Source organism: Drosophila mojavensis, unplaced genomic scaffold (assembly GCF_018153725.1).
Source record: "Drosophila mojavensis isolate 15081-1352.22 unplaced genomic scaffold, ASM1815372v1 contig_136, whole genome shotgun sequence".
NCBI classification, from domain to species: Eukaryota; Metazoa; Arthropoda; class Insecta; order Diptera; family Drosophilidae; genus Drosophila; species Drosophila mojavensis.
The window spans coordinates 4,573,057-4,594,292 of record NW_025318667.1 but is presented as its reverse complement, the minus strand read 5'-3'; the positions used below and the strand labels follow the sequence as shown (position 1 = coordinate 4,594,292).

At 43.1% G+C, this 21,236-nt stretch overlaps 9 protein-coding genes and 1 long non-coding RNA gene across 10 annotated transcripts; 4 read left to right on the top strand and 6 right to left on the bottom strand.

Annotated features, from left to right (window-relative positions):
* LOC6585892 (something about silencing protein 10) lies at window positions 1-1,478 on the bottom strand. The gene has a single exon (XM_002011480.4). The coding sequence runs from the start codon at window positions 1,399-1,401 to the stop codon at window positions 73-75; it is 1,329 nt and encodes a 442-aa protein (XP_002011516.1). The 5' UTR covers window positions 1,402-1,478; the 3' UTR covers window positions 1-72.
* Window positions 1,479-1,786: 308 nt separating this feature from the next.
* Window positions 1,787-4,557, top strand: LOC6585891. The gene is made up of 6 exons (XM_002011479.4): window positions 1,787-2,013; window positions 2,229-2,945; window positions 3,012-3,134; window positions 3,260-3,345; window positions 3,427-3,951; window positions 4,032-4,557. Exons 1-6 carry the CDS (start codon window positions 1,867-1,869, stop codon window positions 4,327-4,329), a joined length of 1,896 nt encoding a protein of 631 aa, XP_002011515.3. The 5' UTR covers window positions 1,787-1,866; the 3' UTR covers window positions 4,330-4,557.
* A 6-nt stretch (window positions 4,558-4,563) lies between these two features.
* On the bottom strand, window positions 4,564-7,865 carry LOC6585890 (bromodomain-containing protein DDB_G0280777). The gene is made up of 2 exons (XM_032733130.2): window positions 5,604-7,865; window positions 4,564-5,254 (listed from the first exon to the last, which is right to left on the bottom strand). The coding sequence occupies exon 1, from the start codon at window positions 7,554-7,556 to the stop codon at window positions 5,721-5,723; it is 1,836 nt and encodes a 611-aa protein (XP_032589021.1). The 5' UTR covers window positions 7,557-7,865; the 3' UTR covers window positions 4,564-5,254; window positions 5,604-5,720.
* Window positions 7,866-7,936: 71 nt separating this feature from the next.
* Window positions 7,937-8,661, bottom strand: LOC6585889 (thioredoxin-1). The gene has a single exon (XM_002011477.3). The coding sequence runs from the start codon at window positions 8,569-8,571 to the stop codon at window positions 8,251-8,253; it is 321 nt and encodes a 106-aa protein (XP_002011513.1). The 5' UTR covers window positions 8,572-8,661; the 3' UTR covers window positions 7,937-8,250.
* Window positions 8,662-8,921: 260 nt separating this feature from the next.
* Window positions 8,922-9,932, top strand: LOC6585888 (thioredoxin-T). Its single transcript, XM_002011476.4, has one exon. The coding sequence runs from the start codon at window positions 9,105-9,107 to the stop codon at window positions 9,600-9,602; it is 498 nt and encodes a 165-aa protein (XP_002011512.1). The 5' UTR covers window positions 8,922-9,104; the 3' UTR covers window positions 9,603-9,932.
* Window positions 9,897-10,917, bottom strand: LOC6585887 (U1 small nuclear ribonucleoprotein A). The gene is made up of 2 exons (XM_002011475.4): window positions 10,459-10,917; window positions 9,897-10,384 (listed from the first exon to the last, which is right to left on the bottom strand). The coding sequence occupies exons 1-2, from the start codon at window positions 10,809-10,811 to the stop codon at window positions 10,087-10,089; spliced, it is 651 nt and encodes a 216-aa protein (XP_002011511.1). The 5' UTR covers window positions 10,812-10,917; the 3' UTR covers window positions 9,897-10,086.
* Window positions 10,918-11,029: 112 nt separating this feature from the next.
* Window positions 11,030-12,014, top strand: LOC6585886 (protein bcn92). The gene is made up of 3 exons (XM_002011474.4): window positions 11,030-11,243; window positions 11,319-11,439; window positions 11,670-12,014. The coding sequence occupies exons 1-3, from the start codon at window positions 11,164-11,166 to the stop codon at window positions 11,745-11,747; spliced, it is 279 nt and encodes a 92-aa protein (XP_002011510.1). The 5' UTR covers window positions 11,030-11,163; the 3' UTR covers window positions 11,748-12,014.
* Window positions 11,943-14,770, bottom strand: LOC6585885 (6-phosphogluconate dehydrogenase, decarboxylating). The gene is made up of 3 exons (XM_002011473.4): window positions 14,614-14,770; window positions 14,303-14,526; window positions 11,943-13,375 (listed from the first exon to the last, which is right to left on the bottom strand). The coding sequence occupies exons 1-3, from the start codon at window positions 14,619-14,621 to the stop codon at window positions 12,162-12,164; spliced, it is 1,446 nt and encodes a 481-aa protein (XP_002011509.1). The 5' UTR covers window positions 14,622-14,770; the 3' UTR covers window positions 11,943-12,161.
* Window positions 14,771-15,500: 730 nt separating this feature from the next.
* On the bottom strand, window positions 15,501-21,007 carry LOC6585884 (D-2-hydroxyglutarate dehydrogenase, mitochondrial). Its single transcript, XM_002011472.4, has 5 exons — window positions 20,901-21,007; window positions 18,512-18,754; window positions 17,688-17,829; window positions 16,924-17,617; window positions 15,501-16,091 (listed from the first exon to the last, which is right to left on the bottom strand). Exons 2-5 carry the CDS (start codon window positions 18,692-18,694, stop codon window positions 15,518-15,520), a joined length of 1,593 nt encoding a protein of 530 aa, XP_002011508.1. The 5' UTR covers window positions 18,695-18,754; window positions 20,901-21,007; the 3' UTR covers window positions 15,501-15,517.
* On the top strand, window positions 20,187-20,980 carry LOC122757870. The gene is made up of 2 exons (XR_006358046.1): window positions 20,187-20,437; window positions 20,664-20,980. It is a non-coding gene; the product is annotated as an uncharacterized LOC122757870 (long non-coding RNA).
* Window positions 21,008-21,236: the final 229 nt, after the last annotated feature.

The following is a 21,236-nucleotide window of genomic DNA, read 5'->3' as shown; positions in this document are numbered from 1 at the left end:
TTTGAGCATTTGAATGGTGGAACAAGAATTGAATATATTTTTGTCTTACATAGCCTAAGGATGAACTGTGGATTACGTTTTGAATTTGATACTCTTGGTGACGGTGGCCTTGATGCCCGATATTTCGCCGCCGTATCTTTTGGTCTCCTTGCGTACGCTGCGCACTGCTCCCTTGCGACGGATGAGCGCCTTGCGGTATTTGCCGCGATGCTTGACGCGCGGATTGCGCAGCTCCTTTTTGCGAGCCGGCGTCAGGCCCTTGTTCTTGGCCATTTGATAGGTAATGCCACGCCGCTCGTTCTCTTCCTGAAGCGCCTTCTCCAGCATCCGCTCCTCCTCATCCATATCTTCATCATCATCACCAACGGCAATAGCATCAGCATCCTCATTATCACTTTCAGCATCAGTATTGTCCTCATCATGCGGCTCCTTGTCAATTCTGGCATTTGTTGTCCCTGTGCCATTGTATTTGCTGACTGTTTGCAGCTTGGGTTTGCGCTGTGCTGGATCCAGCACGGTGAACGCATCGCCGTCCTGTATGCGCTCCAGCAGCGCCTCTAGCTGCGGTCGTATGTACTCCTCGTAGCGTGGCGCCAACTGTTCGCGTAGCTGCTTGAGCTGCACCAGCCGCTTGACCACCGGATGGTATTTGATGCTGCTGCGTTTGGCTTTCAGCAGGAGGTAGAACGAGACGTTTGAGCAATGGGTGAGCAGAACATTCTGATACAGCAGAGCGAACTGCAGGGCCGGCACCATGGGCACCTGATGATTGCGCACATAGTTCAGAACTGGCGCCGTCAGCTGTTGCACTTCGCTCAGATGTTGCTGAAAGTCTTGTGTGAGGCCAACAAACTCAGGCGAGTCTTTTTGCAGCAGTTGCAGACGCTCGCGTTCCGTTAGGCCTTTCAGATCTCTCGTGACTGTGATACTCTTTACGGTGACGTCTTTATTCTTATCATCGACCGGCACCGCCACATCATCTAGCTTGAAATCGGCCTCCGTTAATTGCTTGGCCAGACGCAGCTGTATCTTTTTGGCCTCCTCCTCCTCGGCCTTGGCCATGTCCTCCTCTTGGGCCGTGTAACTGCTGTAGTCGGGATCCACGAAATCTGTATTGTAGTAGGCTTTCTTATTGGTGCCCCAGTCCATGGTATCCGGCAGATCGCCATCGTCATCCTCGGCCCCTTCAATGTCGCTGTCACGCATTAGGTTACCCACAACATCCTCATCCTCTTCATGATCGTCGCTATCACTGAACGACAGAACATCCAGTTTTTGATTTTTTAGCTGGTCTGCCTTCTTCTTTCGCTCTTTACGCAGATCATTCAATATTTCACGTTCATCCTCATCGTACTCCTGCTCAGAGCCGGTGGCCTCATAGTCATCTGCCTCGCTGTCCATTTTTGTGATTTTTTTGAAAACTGTTTTTGCCACCAACACGTGCCGTAAACAAATGGCCGATGTAGGGATGAGCAATAACAGGTCACCCGTATGTGAGTTTTAAAATATCACGATAGTCACAACTATTTTACAATAAAGGTATCGATAAATAGCGACCGGTCACTATTTTAGCCAGTTTATAAAAGCTACATTGCAAAAGTCAATAATTTATAAAGTATACCCGTGTAATTTTATATGTTAGAATAGGTAAATATTAATAATAAACTGTATAAACGAAAAAATCGACATAATTTTAGTTAATCGGTTAGTTTCATAACCAACGCTGCCACCTGGCAAATAGCAAGTGAAACTTGCCGTGCTGCCACCCTTTTTGATTTTAAGCTATGACATTTACAGTTATTTTTTGCTTTCTCTGAACGTGCGCGCCTTGCTAACAAAGGAATCTGGGGAATAAAAAACTTAATTATGTCTTCTAAAGCAGATAGTGATACCGATTTAAATATGGCTGACTCTAATGGTACTGAGGACGAAATGAAGTATGCAGCCTCAAATGAATCGAAAATTATTATTCGTGCGAATGAATTTTCTAAAAAGGCAGCATATGACGTTGTGGTAAGCTAAATTGCATATGTATACATAAGTAAAATTCCGTTATCTTTTGAATGTGTAATATGAAGCACTTGCAACATAGCCTCATATTGGGCTTGCTTTCATATTGATAAAATAATGTATAGCATTTTAATGTATACCATTTTTATATATGTACGTTATTATATATATATATATATATATACATATATCTATATGTATATGTATATAAATTGCAGATTCCAGAAAATGACCTTATTAGTGCCGCCGTGCTAGCTCGTCAGCTAAAAGCCGCTGGCCATATCTACAAAACCTTAAATCAGGATGTGAATATGGCTGGAGCTTCGGCGAATGTAGGAAGAATTGAAGTGAGCGTAATGAGCAGCAGTGCATCGTCAGCCGAAGAAAGTAGCGAAGACGAAGATGAAAAGCTGAGCGCAGATGTAGAATTGTTGCCGTCGCCAGGTAGCACATACAATCATCTGCAGGCATGGTTGAGCACTATAGATAGCCATACCGTGATGCCGATAGTGATGCCATCTGAATCAGATATGCAAAGTGAGGAGACAGATCACGAAATGGGGGAAACAGAGGAAGAGCTTGAAGAAGTCGAAGAAGAAGGTGAAGAAGAAGCCGAAGAAGAAGCCGAAGAAGAAACCGAAGAAGAAACCGAAGAAGAGGCAGAGGAAGAATCGGATGAAGAAAATGAAGAAAAAGAAGCGGAGAACTATGAGAAAAAGTCGCCTTTGACCGGCGTGATGATGGACAGTGATGCAGAAGTGGAGCCCGATTCAACGACAGCCCACACTAATCCCTTTCATGCCGATGAAATGGACGAAGAACCGAAAGAAGAACAAGAAGATGTAAACAACTCTGAAGAGCCGAACGCCGAGAACCAAATGAATAATTTTATGCATCTTGTAGAAGCACGTGCGGCAGTGCCACGTTTTGCAGTGGTATGCTATAATTAAGTAGCTCGTGAATAATAACTAATGTTCCTTTCCTCTTTTCTGTATCCCTAGTCTGATGAAGTCTTCAACGTGGACAAACCCAGTCAAGCCGTTTGCCTTGGCACTGAGTTGTCCAGACCCCAAATTTGGAGTAACTTTAAGTTGGGCGACATGCTCAAGATACATGTGACCGAGGTAATGAAAAATATATGAAACAATCAGGATATCTTGATCTATGCCAATAGATATCAACAAAAGCTGAGGCTTATGTTAAAGTTAATCTTTTTGAATCCCTTCTCATATATACATGTATATTTCAGGCCTACAGCCCCTTTCAGTTCTGGTTCCATATTGCTGAGGGCCCCTACGATATTAATTTGCTGGGTCACCTAAGTTTTCAGCTAACGTAATCAATCGAGTCCTTGGCTCACATTCACTCTCTGCTACTGCTCTTAACTAATTTGCATTTCCCTCTTTCTATGTGCAGCAAGTTTTATAATCCACTTCGTCGTGCTACTTGGCAACTGCCCAAATATTTCTTTAAGCGCGGCTACCTTTGCGCCGCATACAATCAGTTCACCTGGCGTCGTGCACGCATTATCCGTGAACCGGAGCCGAATGATGAGGGCGTGAAGGTCTATTTGGTGGACTATGGCAGGGTTTTGGAGGCGCGTGCCAAAGATTTGTTTTTTATGCATATCCGTTTTACCGAACATCCGCCGCTCCTGATGCGTGGCACCCTAACCGATGTATATCCGCTGGATCTCCACTGGCCGGCAGCTGCTACATTGAAGTTCCGAGAGCTTGTCAATAACGAACCCTTGCATGCAACCATCAAGGATATCGATCATGGCGATTGCATTTTATTCGTCAATATATACACTGGTAGTACCACCATTAGCGACTTATTGATCGAGGCCCAGCTGGCCGGACGCAGTCAGAACTATAGCGCCGAAATGCGTGCCGAGAATTGCGGTCGTCGTTTGCGTTATTTACGCGAGCGCCTTCCCACGTACGTTGCCCATCTTTATGCACTAACTGATCAAATGCCAATAAACTCATTCGCACTCTCTCTCTCTCTCTCTTTCCCAGCTTTGACATGTTGGAGACAGACGTGTTCCAGCCATCGGAGGAATTTGAGGAGCAGTTCGATAATATTATCTATATGCCGACATTCTTTCAGCAGTTCGAGATGCCGAAAATGGTTAATCCGTTTCGTCATGACCTACAGAAGGCCTTGACCGAGTGGCTCTCCAAATTCAAGTGCGAGGAATTATGCTGGCGTAAGGTAGTCGATGACTCTAACGAGAAGATAAAAGAGGAGAAACAGAATCACGTGGAGCAATCAAATAACAATGTAGCCAACGATTCAGATGAGCTGTCAGTTTAACTACAAAATCAACCCTACAACTTATGGAATAAGTTTTTAAACTGACAAACTTGCATGTTTGATACATTCGTGAAGCGATTATATAATGAATATATATGATGCTAAACTTAAATCTAATATTAATATATGTAACTATACTCCTGTTACTAAACTACGACTTAACATATTTACTTAATCCCCATTCTTAACCTTAACCAATAAAAGACAACTGAAGGACTTTTTAATTTACTTATGTTTTGTTTCGTGATTTCGTTTCGACTTTTAATTTATTTTACAAATAAATATTTGATTCTTAACTAATACAACTGAAAGCAAATGGATCGAATTGTATATATATATATATATAAATATAGAGTGAGGGAGACCGTATGTAAATGCACGTATTCAAAGTCTATATATATATAGGCTATACGCGCGTATTCCGTATTTTGTAATGTTGCAAACAATTTTCTGCATATTATCGTCGATTGTTAGTTGATTCGCTTTTCTTTTTCAGGGCGTAGGCGTTGTAGGAGGCGCTTGGAGGGCGCTATAACATTATCCAGTGGGCGACAACAAAATAAAATGATGCATACACATACATACATACATATATATGTGATTACCAAAAGGGAAACAGTAAACAAACATATATATGTACATATACATATATGTATGTATACATCTATAGATAACCAAAGTATCCGCGGAGCCAATAAGGCATCTCGTTGTTTATGTCGGAACAGGAACTGTGTGTGCCTGCAAGGAAAATGCAGTTGGGCATGAACGTCAGGCATATACACGTATATCTATGTATGTTTGTATATTATATAGATATATTGATATCTTAAGTAATCCAGAAGTATGCCATACAAAAATAACTTGTTTATTGGCCGATCATTGGGATATTGGGATAAGATCCATCCGGTTCCGTTCAATGGAATGCCTGAAAGTAAGGGAATTTAATTATAAATAGGAAATAAATTACTTTCCAGATATACATATACATGTACATGTACATGTATATATGTACATATATGTAAGCTAGTAATGGATTAAGTGGAAGAAGCTTCCATTAGAGATGGAAATAAGCAATGCAAAAATGTAAATTAGAGATGGTACAAGAGTGTACGCAGCTTCAATTAGAAATTAAGTAAGTAGCATAACAGTTAACTAGAGATGGAAGCTTCGCTTAAAAAGGTAAAGGTACATAAGCTTCCATTAGAGATGGCACAAACATCAATTAGATGTGGAATGAAGGTAAACGCAATGCAGACTGATAATTTAGCACTTACTCAGTCAATCCACGAAATGATTGGAACTTGCGGATGGTATTATTTGATGGGACTGTTGAATTTAGATGAATTGGCTTGATCTTTTTCTTGGGGGCAGAGCTTACTGAGAATTTGAAATTACTTAAATGCGTGATGCATGACATGCATTGTGGGCACATGGCCGTCATCGTCCAGTTCCATGATCTGTATCAAGTCCTCTTGCATTAGCGATGGTCCACAGATACTCTCGAAGTTATCACTGTCGGCCACTGCCAATGCTGAGCTGATATTGCTACAACTAGTATCTTGATCTTGATTGATGTCGTTATTATTGTGATTGTCGTTGATAGTATTGCTGATAGCATTAGCATTATTCGTATTGTTATTGTTATCATCATTGTGAAGAGTGCTCAGGTCAGTGCTAATGGCAATGGTCAGGTTGTGCGGCGGCAACACCGTTGCCACTTGGCTGGGACGCTCGTGCAACACCTTGATCCAGGGCACCATCAATGAGATGCGATGCCAGCGCCGCGCTGCATGATTCGATGTCGCTCCATTATCGGCCAATGGCGGCTGATAGGCGGCAACAGTTGTGGTTGCATCCACAGATCTTTGCGCATGCTGGCTTGTTGTTGGCACATCATCAAAGTTGATTCTGTTGTCGCCGTGCTGGTCCAATAGCTGCACAGATTCCCGCTCTGTGGGCGGCAGCATGGCCGTGTGCATCTCCAGCTCAGAGTCCATGTTGTTGATTTCCTTGTAGTTGCTGCTGCTGTTGAGTATATTGTTGTTGCTGCTGTCGTTGATGTTGTTGCTGCTCTCGTTAGTAAGATTAATGGTGCTGTCCTTGTTGCTATCATCGATATCGTTGTCCTTGATGCTCATCAGGTGATTGTTGATCAGGTTGTTGGTGTTGACCTTCTGATTGCAGCCACTCACACTGGATGACAGCTCCAGAATGCTCAATGACTGGTTCGTCAGCTGTTGTTCCTCTGGCTGCTCTTGATGCTCTAGCTGCTGCTGCTCTTGCTCTTGCTGTTGCTGCTGCTGCTGCAGCTCTTGCATATACATATGCTGGCGCAGCTGCCGCTGGTGCTCCTCCTGCAGATGCAACTGCTGCGGATCGATGCGCTGCAGCCTGCGCTGCTGCTCCAGCTGTAGCTGCTCTTCGTGATGGCGCTGGATTTCCATTTGCTCGAGATCATCGCTGACCGTGTCCGTCCCCGAGATACAGCCTATCACACGCTGCGCCGCTGCCAACTGGCTGCGCATCATGTTGTTGGTGGACCGCGAGTTGCCATATTGCAGACGTTGCCGCAGCATGGCCCGCTTCACCAGATCCGGATGCAATTGACTTTGGCTGGTGGCCGGCTGCATCGGCAGCTGTGCCACCTGCTGCCTGGCATCGACCATTAGCGTTGTGGCCGGCGTATCGTTTGTGACCAGGCGCCGCTGCTGCCGCTGCGTGATCCGTTCAATGTTCGAACGGGACTGGGCATTGCCGTAGCTAATGCGACGTGCGGCCCGCAGACGCCGCTCCTGTGCCTCGCGCCGCGCCTGGTCCGCTGCTCGCATTTTCGCCGTCAGTCGCAGTTCGCTGCGCAAAAAGTAGCCAGCGCCGGTCTCCACCAATTGGGCGTTGTGCCGCGAGATTTCCTGGCCCAGCTCGCGGGCACGCTCCAGCGCATCGAGGCGCTCGCGACGCTGCTGCGCCTGCACCGCCTCCGGCGTCAGCGGCACCAGCGCCGCTAACCGACGCTGCTGGGCAGCCGACGTGCTAGGTGACTCATTGATATCCTCGATTTCACGGAACAAACGCTTCAGGCGCACCTGGCGCATCTTCAGCTCGATGGTGCGATCGTTGAACTCCTGGATGCGCTCGTATTCCTCCCGCAGCCGCTGCAGCTGCCCATTGCGACGGCTATTGTTGAACATGCGCCGAAAGTAGGGCGTGCGCTTGATTTGGTACGACATCTTCTCTCTCTCTCTTCCTTCTCTTTTGCAATCGATTGGCCCACTCTGCCACTTAATGCGATCGACAAAGCAGAAGTTTCGGTTCACCAAATTGGAATGTAATGAATTGTATGTATCTATATATGTATGCAGTATATAGATGCGTGCGTGGGTATTTGTATGTGGTTGTATGTGTGTATATATATATATATATATATTTCGCGACAATTAGGACGAATAGATATTTTTTTTCCGCTTTTTGTTGCACTTTAAAATTTTGTACGTTACCTAAAAAAAAAAAAATGATTGTTTGTTGAATGTTGCTGGAACGAAAATGATTTTACTGAATGCCTCCCTGCCGTAGTAGATTCAAGCCTGTAGAATAAAAAACACACACCTACTGCGATCTGGTTACGACTAAATCACATTTAGCTTGGTTTATTGAACATTCAGTCGTGCTTAACCTTAAAAAGCTATTACATGTGTATTAAAATTATATCAAGTCTGTATTTGAGGTTATGTTCGAGCATGCAAAATCACACAAAAATGGCTGACAATTACAATCACGTATTACAAAGTTACATCTTACATATACACGCATAATAATACATATAATAAAAGAGATTTGCGCAGCTCTAGCTTTCTAGACAAAATGGCGACGCCTGCGTCGTTCACCGCTCGCCCTCTCTGTCCCTCTCACTCTCCTTCTCGCACATTAGTCGCAGAGTTTGTAAATCATTTGCTTTAGCTTGTACTCGTCGGCGCCAGTCATGCGGCTCATCTTGCGATTGTTCTTGATGAACACAAATGTTGGCATGCTGCGCACATTGTACATATCCATCAGCTCCTCAAATCGATCCACATTTATTTTCATTATGTCCACCCGGCTGCCATATTTGCGGGCCAGCGATTTTACCACGCTGTCCATTTCCTGGCACGGGCCGCACCAAGTGGCATAAAAGTCAAGTACGACCAACTTACGGTCCGACGCGTCCAGGCGTTTGTAGAACTCATTCATGTTGCGAATGGCGGTCATTTTGAATATTAAATAATGGATTCAACCCAAAGATTAAAGGACAAAATTAACTTGACTTGATCTGGCGAGCAGAAGTAGAACACTAAATGCAGTGCAGCCATTGCTAGAAGGGCTGCGCTTTGCCTGGAAAGTTACATACATATGTATGTATGTACATATTCATGCAAATCTTTCCCGCGCTTTTATGCAGCACTCACACCCACACACATTCAAATGAGCAAACGGTACTTATCCAGCATTTAAGCGTTGCCAGCTTTTGCACAAATAAGCTTCCATTATCGATTGGCGATTAACGATTAGTAGGCACCGTTGCTGTTTACAGCTATTTTAAAATTAAAAACTTAGCTGCCTTCCTTCATATTTCATTTCAGCAGTCTACCTAGCTGGAGAGGCTGACACAACAAATATTCTATATATTTGTGTGCGCACACACAAATTGTTGTCAATTCCTATTCGAAATTTAAGTAAAAACATACAAAAAAGACACACACATACACAAAAACAATAAACAATATAAGAAGGGATTTTCAGCCATGGTGCACGTCGTACAAAGCAAAGAGGACTTCGAGCAGCAATTGTCCAATGCCGGCGACAAGCTGATTGTCATCGACTTCTGCGCCAATTGGTGCGGCCCCTGCAAGGTCATTGCACCCAAACTGGAGGAGCTGGCCGCCCAGTATGCCGAGCGAGCGGTCGTGCTGAAAGTGAATGTCGATGACAACGAGGAGATAACCATCGAGTACAATATAACCAGCATGCCCACATTCGTGTTCATCAAGAGCGGCGAAGTGCTGGAAGTATTTGTGGGCGGCAACTCGGATAAGTTGACGAAGTCGATGGAGAAGTTTGTGGGCGACGCTGACGAGTCCTTCGACGAGGATTCCCATCTACAGCAGCAGCTGAGCATCTCCTCGGAGAGCGCTGGCAGCGGCAGTACCGTGTGTGATCTCGGCGAGGATATGGACGACCCGCACGACATACCGCCATGTACGCAGGGTGCTATGGACAAGAGCGGCATCCTGGAGAATTAGTTACCCTATGTCGCAGAAAATCAGTAGAGAACACTAACACACTGCCACCCGACCACTGTATATATTTATGTAATACTAATGACCGAGCGACCCCATGCAAATGGAAACTAATGCCAGTACAGTGAAGCGAGCAGCACACTGATCAACACAAACGTTATTTTATGCAAAAACTAAAACACCGAAATTGTTAAATGACGCATATACTACCTACTCTACACTACACTATACCACAAAGCACAAACTAATGCAACTGTAGCACTCTGCCTCCCTCTAAATTGTCAATCACCATTAAACTTGATTTGTTGCCAACTTAAGAGCTTGCCACATTTATCCATCATTGTGTGTTTTATTTATGCTAAGTATATTTATATTTATTTTAAATTAGAAGCATTTAATTATTAAAAAAAAAAGACCCCGACTTTCCTACACTTATGTATGTATATATACATATATTTGTGTATATATTGAGGAAATCTGTGCGCGTCTACTTTTTGGCAAACGTAATTTTCATCGCATGCGTGGGAGTTATTTTGAAGCCCTGGAGCGCCTCTTTGGCTGCGTTGCTCTGCAGCTCGGTGGTGAACTCGACAAAGGCGATGTCGTGCCGGTTGGGCACCAGGCGCACCTCCTTGAAGCCAGGGAATTGATTGAACAGCATGGAGAGCATCATTTCGTTGGTCTCCTCCGGCAGATTGGTGAGGAAAAGGATTTGATTTGGTGGCTGCTCTGTTTGTGTATTCGGATTTGCATTTTCTGCACTGCTCTGCTTCTTCTTCTTGTCCCTGTTTAAATTCGAAATGCAATATGATCATTAGTGATTTCCAATATGAGCGTAATTCATATCATTGATACATACTTTTTCTCCTCGACGCCCGGCACCGGCTTTGGCGGCTTCACCTTCTTTGGACGCTCCTTGTAGGTGCCCTTCAATTTGGCCACAATATCCGAATCGGACTTGGAGTAGGCAATGCGCATGGGTTTGTCATAGAATGGAAAGCCCTGCATAGTACGCAGCGCATTGGAGGCACTGCCAATTTCCTTAAATATGACAAATGCCTGCCCTCGCATTTTCAATGTTTTCAACGCCACAATATCGAGTATCTGGCCGAACTGTGAGAAGATGGCGTAGAGCGACTTCTTAAGCTCCTCCTTTTTAATCTTTTCATTCAGATTGTTTATGTAAATGGTTTGATTTGGACGCACATCCATATTGTTGTTTTAATATGAAGAGCAACGAAAATAAGTGATGAAAAAATAAACGCGTACAAAAATGCTCGTTTGCTCCTAGCTGATTAGTGATGAGAGAGGGCAGTATTTTACTGGCAGTCGCCATATTTGCGATGGGTACTATATATCGATAAGATTTTCATACCGATACATGTGATTTTATGTGCAGTTAATTCGTACAGAAAACAATCGATATAATCGTTACTTTACTCTTTATTTGTTAACATCACCAAATTATACGGTTTAACCAAAATAATCAACACGGTTATTATCAATTAAAGTTCATACAATAGAACATATTTTGTTTGCTATTCCACACACAACGAACGCAAAGATGTCGACACGTCGCCAGGCCATTACATTATATCGGAATTTATTGCGTGAATCCGAAAAGCTGCCTTCCTACAACTTCAGGTGCGAGTGTGAATTGTGAAATAGCATAACATAACATCTCAATTATGACAACTGTCGAAATTTTCTTGTTTACAGAATGTATGCTATGCGGAAAATACGTGACACATTTCGTGCCAACAAGATGATAAATGATTTTAAAGAAATCGATCGGCAAGTAGCTAATGCCAAGGAAAGTTTGGAATTGATTCGACGACAGGTGAGAGCTTGTGCCGGGTCATTAAATTGGCAAATCAGCTGTAACACCATGTGCATACATGCCTGCATACACATACCTACATATGTACCTACATACAAGCACGTATTTGATATGCCCGGTTGCCCAATCCTTATCGCATTGTGCACGTCATATTTGACGTCAAAATCACCTAAAGATAATAATGCGAATAGAGAACTATTTTCATTAAGCATGCACTCTTCTACTTGCAGGTAATTATTGGCCATCTTTACACAACCGACAAGCTGGTTATCGAACAGAAAAAGACATTGCGGCCATCAGATGACTGAGAATTTATCATCGCTATCACATGAACAGAGAAATACATACATACACACACACATATATATACATACCACAAGCACGGCATAAGGCAGCTGGGACAATAGCAGCGAAAGACTCGTTAAAATTTGATTGTTTTTGTTGTTGTTGTTTTTGTTAATGTGCAATTTAGTTGCCGCCAAAAGAAATCAAAGCACTGGAGATTTTTAGAAAAACACACCAGTTTAATAATATATATTAATTAAAATGAAACTAATTAAATATTGTACAATTAAGTACCGCCTTAAAGTACTCAAGAAAAAAGTGAGAAAAAAATAACGAAATAGAATAGAAATACACTAAGAGGCCAGCCTATTTGTTATTAGAGTATACACAAAAAAAAAAAAACGGTAAACCGTAAACTTGGAATGTGGTTGGTATCTCTATGCCTGATAGGTGCTGGCCGAAACATTGCCACCGGTGCCCGTCCAATTGGTATGATGGAACTCCCCCTCCCTGTTCACCAGCTCGTAGGTGTGGGCACCAAAATAGTCCCGCTGCGCCTGCAGCAGATTTGCGGGCAGGGTGGCCGTGCGATAGCCATCGTAGAAGCTCAGGGCCGTGGACAGAGCGGGCACCGGTATGCCCCAGAGGAAGGCATTGGCCACCACCTCACGCCACGAGCTCTGGCCCTGCTGAATGGCGCGCTTGAAGAAGTCGTCGAGCAGCAGATTCGAGAGCGTCGGCTGGCGGGTGTACGCATCCTTGATGTTGCCCAGAAAGACGCTGCGTATGATGCAGCCGCCGCGCCACATCAGTGCGATGCCGCCATAGTTGAGACTCCAGTTGTTCTCCTTGGCTGCCTCGCGCATCAGCATGAAGCCTTGGGCATAGCTGACGATCTTCGCGCAGTAGAGCGCGTACTTGATGCCATTCAGGTATTTCTTGATGTCCGGCACGCAGGGCTTGCAGCTGGGTCCTTTCAGCACGCCACTGGCCGCAACGCGCTCATCCTTCAGAGCGGAGAGGCAGCGCGAGAAGACGGCCTCGCCGATCAGTGTGACGGGCACGCCGTATTGCAGCGCCGCTATCGCTGTCCATTTGCCCGTGCCCTTCTGGCCAGCTGTGTCGCGTATGCGATCCAGCAGATATCCCTCGCTGTCCTTGAAGTTCAATATATCCCGTGTGATCTCGATGAGGAATGAGTCCAGCTCGGTGCTGTTCCACTGGCCAAACACCTCCGACATTTGAGGCGACGTGAGCCCCAGCTTCTTCATGATGTGGTAAGCCTCGCAGATGAGCTGCATGTCGCCATACTCGATGCCGTTGTGCACCATCTTCACAAAGTGGCCGGCGCCCGCATCGCCCACCCACTCGCAGCAGGGCTCGCCATCGGCCTTGGCGCAAATGGCCTGGAATATGGGCTTGATCAGTGGCCAGGCAGCCGCATTACCGCCTGGCATTAGAGATGGACCATTTCGTGCGCCCTCCTCGCCGCCACTTACGCCAGAGCCGACATAGAGTATGCCCAGCTTCTCCAGCTCTTCGCAGCGTCGCGTCGTGTCCTGGTATTCCGAGTTGCCGCCATCAATGATGACATCGCCCGGTGACAACAGCGGCACGAGCTGGCCAATAAAATCGTCCACTGCACTGCCAGCTGCCAAATAGAAGAATGTAAACTGGCATTAGAAAGGCAATCTCAGAGATGGCCGCGTGCCCACACACTAGTTGGCTGATCGTGCAAAATGCATGTAAGGCCACCTCCTAAGGTTAATCTAGTGATGGGAAATGCGCTGATTAGAGTGGCACTACGTCATCGGGTGACATATTACAAATATTGCTTATTAAATTTTAATATTACAAATATTTTTAATAAATCCTACAGCTTACAATATTCTCTTCTTTTTTTTTACTTATGTGAAACGTGCTTTAATTTGATTTTCTTTCAGTTTTCTAAGCCGTCAGCTTTTCACCTCTAGTTGTAATAGCAGTGCATAAAATTGACCTTGAACTGAGGTCAGCCCAAAGTCGTCAGTTTCTGCGTTTTAACGAGATAATGGTAACTTGCTTCTTGATTGCTTGACGGCAGCTCTTATCGCCGGCATTGATCTTGACCCAAGTGTTCAGTACCTGTTCAGCAACGTTTGTCAATGTCTTTAACCTAATGAATGTCACGGTACATGCAGAAGGCAATGTAAGCTATGCATAAATTGCATTGTTTACCATTCAGCCATAAAGATGCGTATTGAGCTTAAACGATATATTTCTAAGTGATAATTATCGATAGCGTACATATGGCAATGGTAAACAAAAACAAATTGCAAACCATATATGATAGCGCTCTTTCGCTCTCTTTCACGCTCTCTCTCTCTGAGAGGGAAAGAGCGGCAGTGAGGGAGCTTAAAGCAAACGCTCTCTCTCTGACTGGCTGTTGTTGTTTTTGACGCTTGCTATGCAATTTTTGTGTGCATGACTTTGCTTTGACTTCCACACACACAAACACACACAGACACGCACAGGCGCACACACTTGCCTAACGATCACTTCACGCCATTCACTCCACACTATTACAACAATGACTTACCCTTGACCAGCAACATGACTTTGCGTGGCGTTTTCAGCTTGTCGACCATGTCCTTCAGTGATTCGGCGCCAATCACTTTCGTGCCTTTGGCCTCGTTGTTTAGAAAGTCACGCACCTTCGATACGGTACGATTGTACGCACAAACCACGAAGCCCTTCTCGTCCATATTCAGTATGAGATTTTGACCCATGACAGCCAGGCCAATGAGTGCAATATCAGCTTTCCTGTATTATCACAAGAACAACAAGAAGAGGCAAAAAAAATTAAATCAGCACGTAACTAATGACAAATTACACAAAAATTTTGCTTACCCGCTCATATTTGTTTTATTTTTACTTAATGATTTATGAATATAGTATTGTAAATTTTACGCAAAACTTGTTTATTTCCTCGCGCTTCCGTCACCTTCCCCACGCTTTTGATGTCCGGCCGCTTGCGCTCGCCAACTGAAACTGACGAAACGTTGCCAAAGCGTACACGATAAATGCCGAAAAAAGTAAATAAATCCGACAAGCTTTACACTAGTGATGCGTATGTAAGCGTTACAACGGCGTGTCACGCAGACGCTCGATATGTGCGGATTGTATTAAATTGGCAAAACTTTAATTGCAAGTTAAGCAAATATTTATTAATAATTTATTCAATTATATAGAACACAAATAATTTACATGTTAACAAACAGAAATATTCAGTAAAAGTATAGAAAAACTATAAATTACGATATACGTCATATAAAATTTAAAGTTTGTCAAATATTATTAAAATGTATGAATTTTGTTTTCGTTGATTTATTATATACAATTTATTTTAAGTTAACTTATTATTTTCATATTTTTATTATTACCTGTATAACACCGGTTCAGCTCATATTCTCAACACCTCACATATATCACCTCACTTTTTTACTACTACGTGCTCATCGCCTAATACCTACTTTTCCACTACGTTCATCTCTAACTGCGCGCAGCTTTTTGCACGATCGAAGCAAACGAAAACTTTTTCAAACTCCACCTTGAGCCGCCCTCCAGGTACGTCACTTATCGATATCCGCTATCGATAGGCACGGGCGCACAAAAAATGCAATGAAATGAAAAAGCACAAAGCTAAAGTAGGCAAGCAAACAAATGCACATTTATTAAAAGCTTTTTTACATATACATACATACATATAATTAGAATACAAAAAAAAAAAAAAAAAAAAGATTTCGAAGTGCATTTAATTCAACATCTTATAGGGATTCAGTATGCCATTGGGATCGAACATCTTCTTCATGTCGCGCATCCATTGGATGGCAACGGGATTCTTGGAATAGTGCAAATAGTCCTTTTTGAGGAAACCAATTCCGTGCTCCGCACTGATGCTGCCCTTCAGCTGTGAGGTGTATTCGTAGACGAACGGCTCGACGCGCTTGTAAATTTCGTCGTTGAACTGCTCACAGGACACATTCAGATGCAGATTCGAGTCGCCAAGATGCCCATAGCCACAAACCACGGTGGCCAGGGGGCCGCAGCGTTCGCGCATCACGTCCACGATGTTGTAGAAGTCGCGCAACGGCAGCGATATATCGTATTTGAAGCAGAAGCTCTTCTCGATCAGGCCCAGCGGCACCATTTCGCGTATCTTCCAGATTTCCTGCACTTTGCCGGGCTCCCCGCTAACGGTACCATCCAGAATTTCGCCACGCTCCATGCCCTGGCTAATGAATTGATTGATCTTCTCCTCGTCGTGATCGCCGTTGCTGCCCGATGTCTCGATCAGCATGTAGAACGGATAGCCAGAGATGGGTGAGCTAACGGCAAAAGGAGAAAATGGAATTGTTACTTTGTATACCCTGTACAAACTAAAGGGGTAAGAGAAATGAAGGGGATCAGGGGCCAGGCATACTAGTCGCTAGACCTTGTTTAAAGGAATCACTAGGTTTACAGAGAATGAATTTCACGATCGTGCAACCTCCTTGATACCCTGTAAATGCATACACACATGAAAGGAGCTAAGTAGATTGAGTTTAGCTAATAGATGTAAAACATCTCTAAATTCGTAATATAGAAAGCACAGCTTATTTGTTGATATAATATTTATACCCTGTAAATATTAAGAAATGCACAGAGGAATAAGCTCAATAAATCGAAATTCCCTATAAGTAAAGCGAGCCATCAAACTAACAACAATTAAGAAAAATAGATGATGATAGATGATTTTTATACCATGTATACCCTGTAAATACTATAAATATCAAATAAGAATCAGGTGCATAAGAGCTAGGTATAAATATCGCGTCCATGTCTTACCTAAAGTTCAAGGAATACCTCCTAAATTGTTTCCTTCTGTATCTTGCATACCCTGTAAACACTCAAAGAGTCAGCTAGAAGCTATGCGTATAGATAGGATGAATTCACAACTAAAGCTTGGTAAGAAATTCTTATAAGAATCTATCATATACCCTGTAAATACTAAAACTAGGATCATAGAAGAAGTGCCAAAAATAACTACGTTTGCACAAGATCAAACATTACTCTGTATACCCTATAAAATTATAAAGAACGCTGAGATTTGTTTAGATAGAATGTAAATCGAATTTGTTTATACCGCAAGCTTGCAGAGTATTTGCTAGTCGTACTCACTTGAGAAACTTGAACTGCTGCAGCGCCGTGTTGAGCGCCAATTCATCGATAAGTTCGCAGGAGCTGAGAATCTCGCCCAGATTGCGCTTGGCGCTGACGAATGTCTTGAGGACATCGTCGAACGAGTTGAGCCCGATGAAGGCGACATTGACGGCCTTGGAGACGTGCGGACAGAGCATCGCCAGCTTGGTGACCACGCCCAGGGTGCCCTCGGAGCCGATGAACAGGTGTTTCATGTGGTAGCCCGTGTTGTCCTTCTTGAAGTTGGACATCAGATCGAGCACCTGGCCGTTGGCCAGCACCGCCTCGACGCCCAGCACGGAGCCGTGCAGATTGCCGTAGCGTACGACACGAACGCCGCCGGCATTTGTCGAGACATTGCCGCCGATGTGGCAGCTGGCCTTGGCGCCCAGATCGAGCGGCACCGTTAGGCCCACATCCCGTGCCCGCTGATCGAAGTTCTCCAAAATGCAACCCGCCTCCACAATGGCGATGCCCGTCACCTCATCCACGGAGAGCACCTTATTCAAGCGCTGCATGGACAGGACAATCTCATCACAAATGGGCACCGAGCCGCCCACCAGACCCGTGTTGCCGCCCTGCGGCACCACCGCCAGCCGCCGCTCGTTGCAATAGCGCAAAATGGCGGCCACCTCCTGCGTGTTGCCCGGCTTCAACACCAGCTTGCTGTTGCCTGAGATTGGAGAGAAACCGAAGATTTAGAGAGTGATGTAGAGGGGTAGTGAGAGAGGGTGCCAACTCACCTCGTATGCGCTTCAGAAAGCATATGTTATAGCCCTCCAGATCCTCGGTGAGTACGTGATTCTTGCCCAGCAACTGCTCGAAGTGGGCCACATCCTTATCATTGAGCTGGGCGTAGTTTCCCCGCTGTACGTTATCCGATATCTGCGAGAAAGAGATAGATATAGATATAGATATAGATATAGATATAGATATAGATATAGATATAGATATAGATATAGATATAGATATAGATATAGATATAGATATAGATATAGATATAGATATAGATATAGATATAGATATAGATATAGATATAGATATAGATATAGATATAGATATAGATATAGATATAGATATAGATATAGATATAGATATAGATATAGATATAGATATAGATATAGCATACAAATATAAATATACTTATACACATACATACAGATATAAATAACACTTTCGCCATTCATAACTCTTGCGCTAACTGTACAACTTTACATATCGTATGATTTGCCACCACCATTTGCAATACGCTGTCTCCGGTTGGCTTGACGCCGATTGGCCGTTGTTGGCCTGCATAAACAAAAACTTACCATAGAATGAATGCTGACATTGTTTGGTTCCTCCCACCCTAGGCCATGCTGGTCGCTGAGACGCCGCAAACTCACCACACACACACATACACACACAAAATCCTCACACTCTTGCTCCCTCCCACCAAGAAGGCAAACGCTAAAATCCACCACGCAACCAATGCACACACTCCTGCTCCCTCTCACCCCTGCTCGTACCGCTTGCTCTCTTGCTCGCTCTCCCACTCCCTCGCTCTAGCTTGCTTTGTTGCTCTTACCTGTGTCAGTTCCGGCAGCGGCGATGCGCTGCTTGCCAACGTTCGCACCACCGTCGCCTCTGTGCCTCTGCGTGCATGTGTAATGGCCTGTGTCTGTGTCTGCGTGTGTGTGTGCCCAAATTGCCGCAGGGTGACTGCGGTCGCATATCTGCGCATTTGCATAAGACCCTGAGGGAAACGCATTCTCGTTAAGCTGTTCAAATTCCGCAATCAATGACAAGATCTCACTCGAAACTTGAGGCTCTATAAAGAGTGGAAAGTTGAAGTGGCAAAAAGTGAGAATACTGTACACACATATATTATTATATCTGATGTCATATACATATAAATTATGTTATATCTATTCTTAATCTCTTCATAGACTTAGCTTTCTGTCGCACATAAATAATCTATATTTAGAATATCTAAAATTAATGTTTATTTATCTAATTTAGGATTAGCAAGGGCTTAATGAATTTATTATCTATAGTTTATTTCAAACATTTGCATGAATGCATCTAAAGGGGCATGTCTATGGTATTAACTATATTATCTATTATTTTATCTTTTATTCATACATGCATATCAAATTATCTATTTTTCTATTCACCTTCTTTCTATACGACTACATATACATATATCGGTTAGCTTTATTATCTAATATTATATATACATATATTATCTATTATTTTATATCTATTATTTATGAATGTGACTTATCTATCGCCTTCATCACAGTAAACTCCCAAAGTTAAGTTTAAATCTTCAATAAGTCTGTTCAAATTATGTATCTATAACCAAGCCAAAGCATCGATTATTATCGATATGATAAGTTATAATAAGCAGAAAAACAATAACAAATTAGGTATGTTGGCTCTCGCATTTGGCAAAACCAATATTGCCAAACTTACCAATCTCAATTATATTATATATATATATAAATATATAAATATATATATATATATATATATATATATATATATATATATATGTATGTATATGTTAGTAATCTCATTCATAAAGTTTAATAGAAAAACCCACACAATAAACTCTAATCTATACAAGTTTTATTTTCGTACACTATGAAAGATAAAGACAAAAAAAAAAACAATTTCACACAAAAAGTTGATTAGAATTTGCATATTTCCAGGCCAATTGAGCAGGTTGTTCCCAGCTCTAAAATGCGAAACAGTTTTGGGCCGTAAAGCCGAGCGCTGTTAAAGTCAATATGTTTATGACCGCGACCGGGTTTACTTTGTCAATATGTGCATAGGTCGAGCTGTCTGTCTGCTTCCAGGTATAAAGGCAAAGGAAACTGCATAATCATAAAATCATTTACGATGGTCTAATTTACCTGCCTGCCGGCCTCACCCTTGGCTGTGGTCTTGCTGGGACTGAAGTACATCGTCGAAGGTTGAGTTAAAACCCGATTAGCTAAGATCCGGCAGAACTGTCACCGAAATCCATTGTGAATTTCGTACAATTGCCATGGAAACCATGAATTTCAAAATAATAATCTTTTATATTTTCTACTATATATATTTATATACATAAATAAATTTTCGTATTAAAATTTTGTTATGGTTTTCTTATTTCACAATTTTGATAAGCTCATCTCTAGCATGTGATCGTGAGCTGATTGCAGCCATATTGTATGACACACATGTTTGACAGTTGTTCATCAGCTGCGGCTGCAATGAGCGCAGCCAATAAAGTTTTATCTATGGTGTTCTCTCTTTCACTCAACAGCATTCGCGCGGCATTACAAAATTAAGTGACGTCGCTACCTGTCACTCGCGCATGCAGGCCGATCTCAAAAAGCTCTAAAGCTCTTGACCTTACCGCTTTTTCACACGATTGTTTTTGTTTACATTTGCTCCCGTCGTCTTTCAGATGCCCTGTCTTGTTTGATTACATCGAAAAGCTTGTATGGCTTTCCAAACATATGTATGTATGCGTGAACGTGTGTGTCTGTTTATTATCTCGTACATACACATACACATATAGCAGCTGATAAGCAAACATTTTTGGTCAAATTGTACAAGTGTTTATATGTGCATAAATATATACAGTAACGCAGTAATTAATGAATTCAATAAGTGGAATATTTATATACACACATATTTATAACATATATAATATACTCATTTAAGTATGTATGTTTCGTCATCAGCTGTCGTCCACGCGCCATTCACGTACTTGAAGGCAGAACGAGAGAGAGAGAGACACGCACGCATACACATACACAAAGCGCCACCGCTCCAACCATTTGCATAGTCTTTTGATAATTCGTTGTGGAAAAAACCGCAAAGAGGACAACGCAAAAGACAAGAACAGCACGATACAGCACCAAACTAACGCTTATACATAATTAGATACTTATATTTATACTTTACGTTAATGCACCTACACTTTGTTTACTCTTCTTTTTTCGTATTTGCTCGTTCAGTCGCACAATGGTAGGCGCGCAACCAAAACAAAACTAAAACAAAATCACAGACGACAACCGCTAAAATAAGCGTGAGCCGCGCATAAAAAATAAGGCGCAGAAGAAAGAGTGAGAGAGAGCGCGTGACCAAGAGAGAGGTAGAGCCAGAGAGTGAGCGAGCGTGCAAAAGCTAACGAGCGCCACAATAAAAGCTCCCCTTTACGGTGATCAGCTGTTTGCAAAGCTTTATAAGTTCTTTCGTGCCTGAAGTCTAAATCGTTGGCATACACAACAAATATATAAATTTGGAAAAAAGGC